This window comes from Parus major, chromosome 3 (genome assembly GCF_001522545.3).
Source record: "Parus major isolate Abel chromosome 3, Parus_major1.1, whole genome shotgun sequence".
NCBI classification, from domain to species: Eukaryota; Metazoa; Chordata; class Aves; order Passeriformes; family Paridae; genus Parus; species Parus major.
This window is the reverse complement of record NC_031770.1, coordinates 111231508-111248122: the sequence shown is the minus strand read 5'-3', so window position 1 is coordinate 111248122 and position 16615 is coordinate 111231508. Positions and strand designations below refer to the sequence as shown.

The 16615-nt window shown below is 50.9% G+C and overlaps 2 protein-coding genes across 10 annotated transcripts in view; one reads left to right on the top strand and one right to left on the bottom strand.

Moving 5' to 3' along the window:
• The window catches only part of EXTL3 (exostosin like glycosyltransferase 3), a 132591-nt gene extending 129151 nt beyond the window's left edge, over window positions 1–3440 (top strand). For all 7 annotated transcript variants that reach the window (XM_015622153.3, XM_015622151.3, XM_015622154.3 and 4 more), the window contains one exon: window positions 449–3440. In XM_015622153.3, coding sequence (XP_015477639.1) covers window positions 449–658 — 210 coding nt within the window. In that variant the 3' untranslated portion in view covers window positions 659–3440. The remainder of the gene's footprint in view (window positions 1–448) is intronic.
• A 3362-nt stretch (window positions 3441–6802) lies between these two features.
• Window positions 6803–16615, bottom strand: part of INTS9 (integrator complex subunit 9) — a 60289-nt gene continuing 50476 nt past the window's right edge. For 2 of the 3 annotated variants that reach the window (XM_033513128.1, XM_015622687.2), the window contains 3 exons: window positions 10209–10307; window positions 9098–9235; window positions 6803–8202 (listed from right to left, as the gene is read on the bottom strand). In XM_033513128.1, coding sequence (XP_033369019.1) covers window positions 8026–8202; window positions 9098–9235; window positions 10209–10307 — 414 coding nt within the window. In that variant the 3' untranslated portion in view covers window positions 6803–8025. Of the gene's footprint in view, window positions 8203–9097; window positions 9236–10208; window positions 10308–15420; window positions 16597–16615 lie in introns of those variants that run through there. The other variant, XM_033513129.1, reaches the window with a different exon arrangement.

Here is a 16615-nt window from a genome sequence, read left to right as displayed (position 1 = left end):
GAGAGCTGGAGAGGGACTGGGGACAAGGGATGGAGGGACAGGACACAGGGAATGGCTTCCCACTGCCAGAGGGCAGGGATAGATGGGATATTGGGAAGGAATTGTTCCCTGGGAGGGTGGGGAGGCCCTGGCACAGGGTGCCCAGAGAAGCTGTGGCTGTCCCTGGATCCCTGGAAGTGTCCAAGGCCAGGCTGGACAGGCCTTGGAGCAACCTGGGATGGAGGAAGGTGTCCCTGCCCATGGCAGGGGGTGGCACTGGATGAGCTTTGAGCTCCCTTCCAACCCAGTCCATCCTGAGACTCCATCCTGAGATTCCATCCTGAGATTCCATCCCGAGATTCCATCCCGAGATTCCATCCTGAGACTCCATCCATTCCCGAGCCCCTGGCAGTGTCCTGGGCTGGGTGCTGTGGGCAGCGTGGCCCTGACCCCTGTGTCCCTCCGGCAGGTGACCTCCCGCTGGACGTTCCGCTGCCCCGGCTGCCCCCAGGCGCTGTCCCACGACGATTCCCACTTCCACGAGCGGCACAAGTGCATCAACTTCTTCGTGAAGGTGTACGGGTACATGCCCCTGCTCTACACCCAGTTCCGCGTCGACTCGGTCCTCTTCAAGACCCGCCTGCCCCACGACAAGACCAAATGCTTCAAGTTCATCTAGAGCTGGGAGCAGCTGGACATTCCCAGCTCCCAGCTGTGGCCGGGGGCGGGGGAGGCCGGCACGGGGCTGCTTTGTTGGGGCTGTGAGAGCAAAAGGCCGTTTGCTCTGGACTCCGGCCTCGCTCCCGCCGGCAAACGGGACGGCCTGGATTGGGATGGGCACATCCCCGCGCTCCCAGAGCGGCTCACCCGGACAGGAATGGGATCCCGTGGCTCCTGGAAGGACACTCCCACGGGTCGTACACTGAGGAATGGCTCGCTGGCTCTGCCCCTTCGCTAGCCAGGGGCAGCCGTTCTTTTTAATTATAATTATTGTTATTTAAAATGAAAGTGTTTTAGATTTGCCGCGTGAGGCGCTTTTTTGTTTTCTTTTCTTTTCCCTCCCCTCTCCCCACCTCATTTCCCCCTCTGGACCCTTCAGCCCGTCTGAAGGGACCGTAGCAAGGCCAGCTCAGAGGTGTTTGGGTGCAGCTCCTGTCACCGCTGCTGTCCCCATCCTTCCTCCCATGGCACAGCCCTTCCCACCCACCAGATCCTCCTGGCTTCTCTTGCCCTGTGGCTACTGCTGAGGCCTCTCAGGTGTCACAGTGCTCTGCTCCCCACCCTGAGCCCTGGAGAGGGGTGAGGTTGGCCTGGATGGACGTTCCAGCTCCAGCTCTGGCCCCGTTCCTGCTGCAGCCCGGGGGGTTCAGTCGCTGCTGTCTCGGTGTCTTTTCCCACCTTGTCCTGCTGATCCTCTAAAGACAGGGAGTATGTTTGGGGCTTAGGGAAGATCCACCTGCAGCACAGCCAGGGCTGGAAGTGCTCCAGGCTCCTGCAGGCTCTGCACCCAGCCTGGGTGAGCCAGAGCTGCAATTCCTGCTCTGCCTCATCCCCACCCCAGAGCACGCCGTGCCCACCTCGTGGGGCTCAGCGTGGCTGCCTTAACCCCCGCCTGGCTTCGGGCTGTGGCCCAGGCTTAATCCCAACAGGAGCTTCCCAGCGTGTGATGCCGCTGGGATCACGTTCACAGCGTGGGTTTGGAGCTGGTTCCTCTCCCCCAGAGCAAAATGCTGTCACAGCTGTGACCACCCGAGCTCAGCCTGGCCCTCGTGTGGTTCTCCCTCAGCACATCCCAGGTGTTTGTGAGCAGCCTGGGGAAGCTCTTGCTGGGCAGCTGGGAAGGTGTCCCTGGTTTTCCTGGATGTCACCCCTGGTGTGTGGGAGCAGGGATGGTCCAGCAGCAGCTCCTGGGCTCGTTCCCAAGGCCAGCCCTGTCCATGTTCCTCCTGCACCACCTTTTGGGGCCTCTCCAAACTCCTCCCCCCTACAGGTTTTCCTATCAGCACTGACACTTCCTCCCTGGGGAGGGAAGGAGCAGCCTGTTCCCAGCAGAGCCCACGGCTCGTGCCTTCACCAGCACCACTGACCACAGAAAAACAGGAATATTTCCCTGTGTTTCTTTTGCCCTTTCCATTCCCTTCTTGTTTTAACATCAGATGCTCAAAACGCAGCACGTGAAGTCTCACAGTCTCCTTAAAAATGCCATGGGAGGATTCTCTGTGCTGCCCAGAGTGGAAATGTGGCACTTGTCAGGAGCTGTGTCAGCTCCAGCATTCCCGAGGGGCCTGAGCTCTTCTGCCACGGTTTTAATTCCAGCCTCATTAGTGGGGGTTCGTTAGCAGCGATGCCGTGGCTCAGGCACAGCCCGGGGTCAGCTCTGCCCTGCCGGAGCAGGGGGTGATGTGGGCGAGGACTGCACTTTATCCAAACACAGGCACTGCTGCAGCCTTCAGGCTTTCCAGGATCCCAGGGAGATGTTCCTGCAGTGAGAGCCGGGGAACTCGGAGGGGACGGGAAGTGTTGGCATTGCCGAGAGCGTCGTGGGGCTCGGGGTGCTCAGCGTGTCCGAGCCCCAGGCTGGGAATTCTGCTTCCCCTTCTTCTGTTTCCATTCGAGGCCAGTTGAGATCGGGGATCAGCAGAGCAAATCCAACTGTTCTTCCTCCCAGGCTCTTTGGCCTTTTTCCCAAGCTGTTTTTTTTCTCTTGGGATGATCCCCCTGCCCCTTGTGCTGGAGCAGGAGCAGGATGTGTGGTGGGATGAATTCCTCCTTGCTGAGCGCCCCTAAAGGGGAAGGATTTGGGAGTGAAGGGATAAAGAGGCTGCTCCTGGGAGATACCTAGGCAGCAGCAGCGTTGGGAGGGATGGAATTCTGTGAGGAAATGAAATGTTCCGGCAGGAACATCTTCCCCACCCACAGGGCTGGTGCTGCCCCTCCCAGCCCTACTGCTGCAGCTTTTCCCAAATTATCCCAAACAGCACCGAGCCCCCTGGAGAACAGGACCGGCATTCACAGCCCAGCTTTCTGCTCCTGAGACCTGCCAGGACCTGCCAGGAGGAGAGGGGCTTTTCCAGAGCGCGCTCCCACCCGTGCCACCACCCCAAACACCTTCCTTGCCACCACTCACCGTTCTCCCGGGATTTCCAGGGTCACTCCGAAGCTCAGGTTTGGTTGTTCGATCCCATCCCAGCTCCTGGGGCTCTTGGCAGCTGCACCTTTTCCCCAGTTCCAGAGTTTCTGCTGCTTCCCCCGGGCACGGAGCGAGGCCTTTCCCGCTGTAAATAGCAATGACCGAGGTGACACGGCCCCAGCCCCGGCCGTGTCACACGGCCCCTGCCCTCCCCTTGTGCCCACGGTGCCCTGAGCACCGCCAGGAGCTGAGAGACAAGGAACACTCCTTCGACACGAGCACAATGTTGAGGTTTTTTGTAAAAGGTTCCAATAAATGGAGTTTAACTTGGGAGAGTCTCCGTGCCTCTTTGCTGGGGGTGGGGACGGGGCTGATGCTGCTCCTGGCCCTGGGACACCCCAAAAACCAGGGAACTTCTGGGTTTCTGTTCCCATGGAGCAGGTGAGCTGGTCTGGAATGCTGGGGACTCCAGCAGTGCCTGGGGTTCATCGTGTCCCTGCTGAGCTCATGGACAGCCCCTGGGAGGGGTTGGACCCTGAGTGGCTTCCAGGGCCACCCCATCCCCGTTCTGGGGCTGCTCTGTGTGGTTTCTGTAGGTGTGGGGGTGTTTGTAGGCAATGAAAGCAGCAGCTGAGCCAGCTGGGACTGCAGCTCCATCCCTGCCCAGGAATCCAGAGCCGAGGGCTTTCAGGGGACACTTCCCATGGCATTGATAGCTCAGGATGCTCCTGGTCCCTCTCCTATGCAGGAGGTGGAAAAACCAAACGGATCCACGAGGTTTGTAAGTAAATTCCCAGCTTCAAACATGCAGGGAGGAGCAGAGGGGAGGAATGGAGCCAGCTGGGCCACGAGCCATGGGATCCCCTCCACGCTGGGCTGGCAATCCCTCAGGATTTCCTGTATGTGGCTGCATTTCCTCCCTCCCTTCCTATTGCCTTTTGTTTTTTGCCCTCCCTCCTGAGCAGCTGCTTCCTCCGTGGTCACTTTTCACTTCTGTTGTCACTTTTCACCTCTGTGTCTCTTGCCCTTGCTGCTCCTCCCGCTGGGAATTGTGTCCTGCATTTTCCCTTCTGCCTTGGAGTAAGGCTTGGTTTGTGCTGGGGTTTGTTTCCAGGAGAGGCTCCAGGAAAACCAACCCCAAAGGATTTTAATCCTGGAGGGAAGAGGTGGATGCTCAGCCTCCCAAATGCCAGTGATCTGTCCCCAAAATTCTGCAGGGAGGCAGGGCCATCACTGGCAGGGAAGGGCACAGAATTCCTCACTCCAGGACCCCGGCCTGGCAGCAGCAGTGGGATGTTGGTTTGGGATCTGGCTCCCAAACGAGCCCAGCAGCACCTTGGGCACAGACTCAGCTGGAGCCAATCTTCTCCTGAGGCTTTTCCCAAGATAAAAATCTCCTGATCAATAATTTTTCCTGCTCTAACTGCTGTGTTTGGTGAGAGAAGCCACAGCTCCAGTTCCATTTCCCCGTTTTCCTCTGAGAGTTTCTAGCCTGGGATGAGGAAACGGAGGCGATAAATCCTGTTAATCATTCATTCACTCCCTGCTCCCAGGAGGAGGGCAGGGTGAAGTGCTTTACACTCCACTCCTCTGCACTACAAAGTGCCCTCGATTCTCCCTTTTGGATGATGCACTCCTTGCTAAAACACAATTCCACTGGAATTGTTCTTGTTCTGGCCAGCAGTGCCATGAAAACCACCAGCTCCTGCTGAGCCCAGGACAGGACCTGCTGCCACCCCTTCCCGGGTGATCTGTCCCAGGTGATGGGTCCTGGGAGGACCTGCCCCGCTTCATGGTCTTCTAGGGATGAGTTCACAGTCCATGGATCCTTCAGGGAAGAGTTCACAGTCCATGGATCCTTCAGGGAAGAGTTCACAGTCCATGGATCCTTCAGGGAAGAGTTCACAGTCCATGGATCCTTGAGGGATGAGTTCACACTCCATGGATGAGTTCACACTTCATGGATCCTTGAGGGATGAGTTCATAGTTAATGGAACCTCAAGGGCTGGGGGTCACAGTCCATGGATCCTTGAGGGACTGGGTGACAATTGATCCTCAAGCAATGAGTTCACAGTTCATGGATCCTTGAGGGATGAGGGTCACAGTCCATGGATCCTTGAGGGATGGGGTCATTGTCCATGAATCCCCAAGCAATGAGTTCATGGTTCATGCATCCTCAAGGGCTGGGGGTCACAGTTCATAGATCCTTGAGAGATGGGGTCACAATTCATGGATCCTTGAGGGATGGGGTCACAGTCCATGGATCCTTCTGGGATCGAGGGTCACAGTCCATGGATCCTTGAGGAATGGAGTCACAATTCATGGATCGTCAAGCAATGATTTCACAGTCCATGGCTCCCAGGTGACAGCTCACCTGTGACAGGTGAATGGGACCTGTCAGATCCCACCTTTCCCACCACGAGCCTGCCCAGGCTCTGATGTGCAGCCAGTCCCAAATCTCCTCCCACTCCTGCCAAAGGCTGAGCTGCTGTGGGGCAGCTGTGGGGCAGCTGTGGGGCAGCTGTGGGGCACAGACCCAGCTCTTTGCTCCGGTTTCCCTCTGCTCCTCACGTCCAGGTGCTCATGGAGGTGACAGATCCCAGTGACAGTGTCTGAGCCTGGGCAGGGACCGGGCGTTAACTCCCCTGCTCCAGCTGTTTTCACTGGGTCTCACATTAGAGAAAACACAATAAACTCATCTCCACCAGCTGCTCCATAAAAGCCATCCCAGAGCAGAAACCCGATTTTAACCTTTCCTCCCCATTATTCCTGTGGGAGCACAGGGTTGGGAAGTCACTGGGAATTAATCACTTGCCACACACCCCACTAATTGTGTTTAATGAGGGAAGCAGTGGAGAGAGGCTGGAGCAGCTGAGGGAGGGATGTGGAATCCAGGGAATGGGGATGGCCACGGCACAAACAGCCACAGGGGGCCAAGGGAATTTATTCTCCCTTCTGGAAGAAGAGTGAAACCAGGAACCTTTGCTGCTCTCTGGCCATGAAATTGGGAATTTCTGGATAAAGCCTGGATTGCATCCATGGTATTCCTCCCCTGGGCTGCCACGGTGCCCTCTGCAGGACTGAGCCAGCCCCAAGAAATGCTGTTTGTTTTTCTCTTTCTGTGCAGAAGGAACAAACACTTATTTTTCCAGTTTAATTAGGGTTTCCCATTAAAGAATTCCCCTCCCAGCATGTTTGTTTTTCCATCAGGTACAACCTGAATACAACAAAACAACCTACTCTCAGCTACTGGACTGATGGAACAATGAGAAGTTTTCCTGCTCAAAATGACAGGAAGAATAGTGTAAAACTTTCAATTTTTATTTTCTCTGCCTGAGGAAGGTGGGAAAGCCTTGGGAATGTGAAAAGGAAGGTGCTGGAGCAGTGGGATCAGTGCTGGAGGTGAGGTAACCAGCAGAAAGATGAGTTTATCCCACGGCCTCTCTGGGTTAGGAATAATCCCTGTGGAGTTTATTAAAGTGAAATTATAAATTATCCCAGTTCATTTACTCTGTTTTTAAGTGATGCTAAAGCTGCAAACCCCGATGAGGATTTAATTCCACCACCCCAAGGTTCTCATGTTGGTGACACCACTCCTCACACACCTGTGCACACACAGAATAAAGGTGTGGGTGCTGGCAGCTGCACACCCACCCCAGCAGAAACCCCTCATGGGAATGATGAAATGGGATGTGGACACTGCAGTGGCAAAGAGATTTTATTACAGAGCTGCCTCCACTCCATCTTCCCAAAGGGATGAACTGCAGGAGCAGCTTTATTTCCCAAAGGCATCAGGACAAGGACGTGGAATGGGCATGGAGAGGCTTTTATAAACCATGGGATGTGCTCCCTCCTGGGCAGGCTCACTCTGCTTTTTATTTTTTAACACCAAATAAATACAAAACAATCCAATAGAAAATGAACAGCAGTAAATCTGAGAAATGGGAAGCCTTTAAAAGCAATGCTATTGACTGAGGTGAGGCCCCAAATACGTGATCTGGGGAGGGAAAAGCCTCCCCAGGCCTGCAGTACAGATGGGTTTGGATAAATGACTCAGAATTCCATCCAGGATTTGGGATGGGGGCGCTGCAAGGACAAGTTTTTGGAAGGTAGAAACAAGAGGCACTTAAATCTCAAAAGGATTTTTATGAGTATTAGGAATTTTCCTGCTTTATGGACTTCCCTAAGTGTCTTCCTGAGGTGTTTCCTCTGCTGCTGATGGAGGAACCCAGGAGGAACCAGTGAAGGGCCTGGAGCTCCAGGGGTAGATCTGGCTGTAACAGGTGAGGCTGCAGCATCAAATAAACACTTGAATTCCTACAGGGTAAAGCTTTTCCAAAGTGCCTCTGCTTGTGCAGGGAATGGCCAGGCTCTTCCCACTATTCTCCATGTCCACCAGACCCCCTTTTTTCCATTTTTAGTTGTACACTCTTTGCCTCATCAGCTCTCCCCTCCTCTTGCCAGTGAAGGACACGTGAACAACACACAGGAAGGAGAGGCAGGGAGAAGGATCTGGGGACTGGGAAGAAGCAGGGGGAGGAAAAAGGCCATTGTTTCAATATTCCTACAGAGTTCTGTCAGGTGAAGGACCAGGGCAGACACTGCTGAGGGACACAGAGGAGCAGCAGTTCACCCTGATGTTGTAAATAAACACTCCAGTTACTTACTCTGCAGTTCCTATCTCCTGTAAGATTCCCAGCTCCCACTTTTACACAACAGGAATCTCCTCCAAAGTATTCCACAACAGGTTAAAAATAAGATTTAAAAAATAGATATTAAAAATACTCCCTTGCTCCTCCATGAAGGGGAATGTGGTTTCTGGTCTCTCTGAATCACAGGAATCTCTCTCTCCTTGGACAGATCCAAGTTCTGCTCCTCCAGGCTCTCTCCTTGCAGAGCCTCCTGATGTCCATGAACTAAAATTTCTGCAGGAATTTGAGTACCAGGTCCCGCAGCTTCACCCTCAGGGGCTCGTCATTGTCACAGATGATGTGGGTGGAGTCCTCCTCCAGCTGGATCAGGGTCTCTGCCTCCTGCAGCAGCACAATGTGGCCCTTGGCCGTGTCCTCCACCTTCACGTCGCTGAAGCCGTGCTGGATTTGGGGTGGGAGAGGGAGAGAGGGAAATAAATGAGCACAGCTCAGGAAAACTGGGAGAGAGGAGACAGCAGGGCACAGGGATGAGGGGGAATTGCATGGAAACAAAGACTGGTTTGGGTGGGAAGGGAACCTTAAATCTCATCCAGTCCCATCCCCTGCCATGGGCAGGGACACCTTCCACTATCCCAGGATGCTCCAAGCCCTGTCCAACCTGGCCTTGGACACTTCCAGGGATCCAGGGACAGCCACAGCTTCTCTGGGCACCCTGTGCCAGGGCCTCCCCACCCTCCCAGGGAACAATTCCTTCCCAATATCCCATCCATCCCTGCCCTCTGGCAGTGGGGAGCCATTCCCTGTGTCCTGTCCCTCCATCCCTTGTCCCCACTCCCTCTCCAGCTCTCCTGGAGCCCCTTTAGGCACGGGAAGTCTGCAGTCCCACCCTTTTCCCTGCTAATTATCTCCAATTATCCCCTGCAGGTGAGAACAAGACTCCAGAGAGCAGCAACTGAATTTGTGCAGCTTCCTCAGGAGGCTCCTCCACTAGTGGAGACATTTCCAGGATCTATTCTTCACTTGTTCACCTTCTTACAAATCTTGTAGACATTTAAATGCTTCTGAGACTCCCTCAGCTGCTGAATCCAAAAGTTCTGTGAGGCCAATCACCCACCCAAAAGCTCTGCTTCCATGGGAATCAGGAGGAGATCACTGACATGAACCCTGCATAGCAGGAACAGCTCCACAGGGAACAATTCCCTCTATTCTGAAGTGCAGAGACACCCCGGAGCACTTTGGGAACTCACTGGCCTTTCTCCATTTCAAACCACAATAAAATTACTTTCCCTCTCTCTGAGATGTGCAGAAATCCCACCTGCCACCAAAGACTGCTCACCTTCTCCAGAGTCTGCACAAACTGGTCCACAGGGATGGAGCCACTCAGCAGCGGCTTCAAAGATTTGCACTCGGGCACATCATCACTCACCCGCTTCCTCTTCTTGCTGGCAGGAGGTTGGGGAGGTTTTGGGGGGAGCTGATGGATGAGAAAGGAAAAAAAAAATCATCCCACTCTAAAGCAAGCAACAGGTTGGGAAACAGGCAAATTCAGATAGAGCAACTGCTCAGGGAATGAGAATGTGGCTTAGTTCCAGCCATTTATGAGGATTCTGGCATTTTAAGCCCAGGTGTAAGTTTATTTGGCAGCAGGAATGGGTGGAGAAGGGAGTAAATGAACAACAGCAGCCTCAGCCCAATTCCATTGCAGCACTGCAGTGTTTCCAGCACTGCTGAGGGTTTCCAGGGAGGCAGCTTGGGAAGAGGAGGGCAGCCTGTCTGCTGTGCCCTGACTGAAATCCTCACCCAGCCTTCATGTCCCTGACATTTCCACACTGGGCTCTCTTCCCAAGTGTCCTGGGCCCAGCCAGCTCTGCTGCCCAGTGTGGGAAGGGTTGTTCAGTGAGGCCCTGCAGCCTCATGGATCTGAGAGAAAGGGGACCAGGGCAGGTGCTGCTGAGCAGGTCCCTGGCCATCCCCTGCTCCTGCAGAGCACCCAGGAATTGCGGTGCCAGCCTGAAGGGGGTGGCAGGAAGGGAGTGGGCAGGGGTGTGCAGAGATGTGCAGCCTCCAGGGACACGGAAGGCAGATGGTCCCTTCCCAAGTCTGATGTCCCAGGTCATCTCTCTCCTCCAGCCCTTGGTCTGAGAGGTTGACTGATGCTGTTCCTGACTATGGAAGACAGCAGGATGATCTGTAGCCTCTCTTCAGGAATTATCTCACTTCCCCTTTTATCTCAGCCAGGCACATAGCCAAGGAAAAGAGGGCAGAGAGATTGATTTGCATCCCACTCCGGGCTCCGGGTGTAATTCCTCAGCCGCACATGCCAGGGCAAAGCCTCTGCCAAGGGCTCTGCTCCAGTGGGAAGGAGCTGCAGGAGGGCTTGCTGGGGTCCTGGATGGCAGCAAAAGCCAGAACAAGGATATTTTTCTCCCTTTCCCATTAGGCTGTACCTGCAGCACGTGCTTGTTGTCCTTAGTATGCAGCACAGCAGAAACTGTTGCCAAGGAAATACCAGGCTTGATCTCCAAGGGCACGAGGGAATCTGCAAGCTGAAGCAAAAGGAGATTTTGTTCAGCAAGTGATCAGCTCAAAACATGCATGAACCCAGCTGTGAGATAAATTGGCAGTGTGGTATTTTTAAACATGGGCTAATGAACTGTAAACACAAAGCCACTGATAGACTGAAGAGCTCCTCGGACCTGCCCAGCCTCCTTCCAGATCCCAAAATTATGGATTTCACACCATGAGCAGAGCAGCACGAGGTTTGCAGGGAGCAGGGCTGGTCCCAAAAACCATAATAAGCACAGAGAACCCTTGTGTGAGAGACAATTGTTTCATTAATGATTTTAGTGAGTAAAACTTGTGGTCTAATCCAGCATGATTATGTTTGTTATGCTGATGGACAATAAAAAATCAAAGTGGGTTTTCCCTCAGTTCCTGACTCCAGAATATCTGGAATAAGAAGGGTTTGTCCTTAAAAACCCCAATGTTTCCAATCAACCCACTGTTGATTAGTTTGAAATTATTCCAAGAGTGCTGCACAAAACCCTTCCCCACTGACTTTTATATAATTCTTCCCTGAAAGACATAAAATTTAGTCTTGGCTTGGAGTTTGGATCTAACAGTGCTGGCAGTGCCTGGAGTGGGCAGTGCTGCACCTGCTGAGACCAGTGGAAGTTGGCCAGTTCACAAGCACCTCTTCCAGCCACTTTTCCAAAGGAATTCTGTGGAAAAACAGTGCTCATGAATGGAGAAAATTATTCCCTTTTTCCCTCCAAGGGAATTCAAGGTGCCAGGATGCCCAATCCTTTTGCCATGAAAGCACTGAGAGGGTTTTTCTCTTGGCTTAGGTGGTGGCAAAGTTATTTCAGTAAGTTCTGAAACCTCACCTGCCACTGTTAAAGATGCAGGAACATTTTGAGAGCAGCTCCCTGGAATAAAGCAGTTGGTGTGTTGGAAAAACACAGGCTGCATTAAAAATCCCTAAATTTTGTCTGTATTCAGCCTTGGTGAATCCTAGAAACCCAAATCTGATGGAGCAATTCAGCTCACTGTTACTCTGGGACTCCGTTCAAGATCTTTAAAGCAGGCAATTTGAATAAAGCCTTTATGGTTTGTTGTTGAAGGCAAAGAGAATGAAAATATAACAACAATCATGGCTCCAGATTTCTCCTGGGAGCTGAGAATAGCAGCACTTGCAGCAGGGAGTTCTGCTGCCTTGCCAGTGGTCGAAGGCACTTTCCATTCCAAACACCTTCCTGAGGAGGATCGATACAAAACGAGCTCTGATGAAGAACAAAATGACAATTTCTGTGAAGAGGAAGATCCTTAAAGAACAGGGAGTGCCTTGGAACCAAAGTCTTCTCCTGCCACAGAAGTATTTTGCTATTAATATTTCTGCAGGCTTTAAACAGGCTAAATAGCAACACTTGGATTATTTACAGTCAGAAAGACAGTAGGACAGGCATTCATTTTTATTTCCTCCCCAGCTCACAGCCCTCTCCATGTGGCAGCCAATCCTTTTATTACAGAAACTCAGTGACCCAAACCAAAAAAGGTCATTTAATCACATCCAGTAATTCACCCACCAAGGCCAGGCAGCACTGCTCTACTCCTTTCAACTGACCTCCTGCACACACAAATCACAGAACTCCTCCAAAACGCTGGATTAAAGAAACCCTTTTCACAGAGGCAGCAAGTCTTGTCTGAACTCCAAGCTACAGCAACTCCACTGTTTCCCCTGACAAGTGGTTTGAAACTTTCATTCTCCTGGCAGCCAGGAAGCCGTGTCTCATTTCAAGGTTGAATTTGTCCAGCTTGCAGTGGCTGGCTCTTGTTGTGCCTTTGTGTGTGAGATTGAAAAGCCCCCCACCACGCAGGAATAAATGAGTCTTCCTTCCAGTCATTATCCCCAGCCCAATGTCACACGCTGGCACCAGGAAAGCCACCAAAGCAGGGACACTGAGATCTAACACTGCATTAATCAGTGCCCATGGATGAGCACTTGGACTGCCTTGGGATAAATTTGGGGGGGATGTGTGCACTGCTCCAGTTTTCCCTTGGGATGTTCTCCTCCTGTGATCAGAGCTGTCTGCCCACGCTAAACCAGAGGAAAGATATTTTTACCATTAAGCCTCTCCTGCAGGGTTGCATTTTCCACCCCAAAAGGGGATTTGACACACAGCCTGTGAGCACAAACACTGCTGTTGGTCAAACTACAGATGTTGATAAAGAACAATGCGGGCTGAGTCACTCTTAAGACTCTCTTAAAGACTTCAATGGGAACAATTCTCCCCAGGTTTGTCTTCAGTCAGCAGCCAAAAATCCTCTTGTTGGCAATGAGGGGCTCAGCAACCACTGAGAATGGGACCTGAAACTCCACAGTAAAAATAAATGAGGCTGAATAATCAGTGAATAAAATCAGGGCAGGCCCAGCCTTTCAGCACACACCGTCTTGGTTCTGTGGAGGATTCTCCCAGGCACAGACACACTGGGTGTAGAACAGCATTTTAACATCCCAGCTGAAGCAATTTCTTCTTAGATTTTTGGGACACCTCTCCAAACTCCTTCCTTTTCCCTTTTTACCTCTGGCTTACACTGGAGAGGGCACAGGAAGATTGACCCAGCAGGGAGAGGCAAAGTTTGGGCTGAGTGAGGTGAGCTGGATATGAAGAACAAGCAGGAGCACAGCAAACTGACCAGCAGTTAAAATCCCTTGAACTTTTAGGATCTGAAATCACCAATGTGTACATTAGATTACAGCATGTGTATTTAGAAAGGGGCCCAGCTGTGTTTCTACATCATTAAATGTGTTTTCCAGATTTTCAAACTGCATAAATATGGGATTTCTGCGTTAGAGGTGGGATCAAACCAGAGAAGCACACAGGAAACCCCAAACTGTGGATTTCTCTGGCAGTCCTGAGGTGGGGAAAGCACTGGTTAAAGGAAATATTCCCAGGCAATTCCTGGGCTGCTGCTGCAATTCCTGAAGGGTCATTCCTGAGCCTACTCCCAGTTTTCATTAACAACATCAGGACAGAACCAGGAGGAGTTTTCTGAAGGTCCCACTGAAGTTTGTAGAGCACCTTTAACAGAAAACAGGACCAGGCTGTGAGAGAGGAAAAACTCCAAGACTTCAAGAATTGGAGTGAGAAAACCAAGATGGAATTCAATAGCACAAAATAAAGGCCAAGGATGGGGCTAATGCTGAGAATCTCTGCTGTGGGCTGGCTGCTGCTGCAAAGGACAGAGGTGAAGGGTTCAAGTTTATTAATCCATACCAGGAGAGTCTACAAATGTGACATGGCCATGAAAAAGCAAAATGCAAGCCCAGAAAGTATCAGGTAATTCTCTCTGAGATGAGCTATTACTCTTACATTGGGCCTGGCAAGATTTCATCTGAACTACTTGTAAATTGTGGGTAATTTCAGTTCAAGTAAGAGATTCTGAAGGGTAGATTAGGGCAGGAGGAGCTGCCTTGTAAGGGGAAACTAAATATCTTGGCTTGTTCAGCCTAGCAAAAAAAGAAAGCCAAAGGGAGAATTTGATGATTCTACATAAACACCACAGGGAAAATACCAACAAAAGGGGAAAATGTATTTATGTTCAAACATGATGTTAGGAATAAATGTGTGCAGGCCAGCAGTGAATATGTGTAGGCTGGAAATTAGGATGTTTCTGGCCATCAGAGACAGTGGGGGCCTGAACAGCATCTACTGGGAACAGCAGGGGCAAAAGTCTCTGCAATTTGAAATCCTACATATTTTGGAGGCACATTATAAACACTGCTGGTGACTGCAGCTGGGTTCTGGCCACGTAAACCCTGAGGGCACCTCCATTTCTAGGTGGGAATGATGGAATACAGCCTTGGAGCTTGCTGGGTATGAAACAATTCCCACCCAGATCCCAGCCCCTGAATAGGATGGAATCTGCATGGGACAGAAAAAATATCCCCTGCCAATTATTAGAGAAGCCCAAGGATTTTTAGATCTGCCTGAGTTCAGACAAAGCCCTGGAGATCACACCTGCAGAAGTTTTTACAGTAACTGCTCCTCAGCAAAACCTGAATGGAGAACCTTCCTCATCCTCCATCCCTCCACTCCCCTGCTCCTCACACACCCCAAATCCAGTTTCTGGGTGCAGGAAAGCATCTTTAATAGGACAAAAATTGCTCCAAGGCTGTGCAGGGGCCTTGCTGCAAGCAGGGAGGCTCTGTACAGTCAGTATTGTAAAGCAGAATTAAAACCACTGTCTTTGCCATGTCACTTAAATTTGGATGGTGGTGTCAGGAGAGAAGGATAATTTCCCTCACCTCTTAATTCCTTGCCTCCTCTTATCCCTTAATTTTTAAAGTAATTTAGTTACAAATTAATTAATTAGTTAAGCACCAGGAGCTCTGATGGCCAGGCCCTTGTAACCAGACACAGGAGGAGTCTCCAACAGATCCAGCCTTGGTCTCACAGCCCCTGCTAAACCAGGGGGCAAGTGCAGGAATTCTGCAACTGTCAGATCCTTCAGAGGGACAAAAAAATGTGGGGTCAAGCACATGGGGTGAAGGGGGAATTGAAATGTGCCTGTGGATTCGTGACCAGCAGGCACAGGGAACGAGGCACAGGCACGCTGCAGGTGGGATGGAAATTGGGGAATTTTGCTAATGAGACCTAAAGGAACAAAGGCTTTTCCACCAGAGAACATCCCAGAAATGAAGGGCATCTGTAGAATCATTAGTGGGTGAACTGAGTCAGGTCTTGTCGGGCTTTCAGCCTCACATTTGACACAATCCAAGGGTTTTAATTCAGCTGCTGAGTTAACCCAAACTTCACAGAGCTGTATCTCGCTGGGGGTCTCCCACAGCTCTCTATGGAGCAGATTTTAAAGTCTCATTAACTTCAGTGGATAAAGAATCGTACCATGAACACCTAAAGATTTTGCTATCATCAGTTCCAAAAGCCCAGATCTTGGCTTTGGGCTTCCACAGAGCCAACATCCAGTGAAGAAATAAAAGAAGCAGCAGTCTGCAGTTTTGAGCAATGAATTCAAGCTCTTATTTTCCATGGGCATGTTCCACCTGCAGCTACTGGACCAGAGCTCCAGATCAGCAGGAGGAACCTCATCCCCAAAACCCTGACCCCAAAACCCTGACCCCAAACCAGAAACACACCAACCAACCACCAGGGAATAATCCTGGGTGGGATTCCAAGCACCAGAACTCACTCCAACCACTCAGCACCACTGGCTTTTTGCCAATCCTGTGCCAAAAAAAGCAGTTTAAGGAGTATTTTAGGAGTGTAATGTGGGAGATTTATGGCTGTTTAATTAAGCTCTTCCCCAGGAGCCTGGGAGCAGGCAGGGAACAGTTGTCTGAGGAACATACAAAGGATGGTAGAAAGCAGAACCAGCAGAAGCAGAAATTATGCTTGTATTTGAATGAGAAATGACAAGTAGGGGAAGCAAGGACATGAAATATCTTCAAAGTAAAGGCAGTAAAGCTTGCAGATGCAAGAGATGAGTCATTTGAAAGACATAAAAATTGCATAAATCAAAATATTCAAAATATAGTAACCATTTTATGGGTCAGAATGTCAAGTCAGGATGGGATGTTGTTGTTGAAGCTGACTGGGAAGAGAGAGCTGAGTGCCTGGCTAGAAAAGTGTTATCTTACAGCCAGCCATCAAAAATGAAAGGAAAAACAAAGCTAGACATTAATACAGGCAGGCAAAGGCAGGCTGGAAGCAGAAAAGCAAATCTGAGTTCCACCTGACTAAAAAAGACAACCTGGGGGTAAGACCAACCACAGAAAAGGTACAGCAACCAAAAAAAGGCAAAGGAAATGAAAAATAACACATTCCAACCCACAAAAGAGAGGAGGAGGGAGAAGAACTCTCTCAGGCTGAATGGCTGGGACAGAAGAGACACCAGAGTGAGGTGGGAGACATTTTTAAGGAGAAAATAAAGGCTGCACTGAGCTCTGCTGATGTAAATCAGGGGGATTTATCAGAACTGGTTCTGGATCTGTGCGAGGAAAGTTGGTGAAAACTGGGAAAGAGCAGTTTTGGTAGAATGTCAAAAGGTCCAACTTGGAGAGAGACTCCAGGCAATTCTGCAGTGAGCTGGGGCAGGACTGAGCAGCAGAAGCAAACAGGTTGTATTTCATTTAAATAGGCTGTATTTCATTTAAACAGGTTGTATTTCATTCACTTTTTTTTGAGGCTACAGCCCATTGAACCCAGGGGGAATAGTCAGGGAAAAAGGAACACAGAGGTCAGAGATTGGATAATGTGGGGTCACCAAAATGAGCTGAGAGTGGGAAGAAGGACAGAATTCAAAACTCCTTAGTCCCTGAAACACAGAAGAAAGT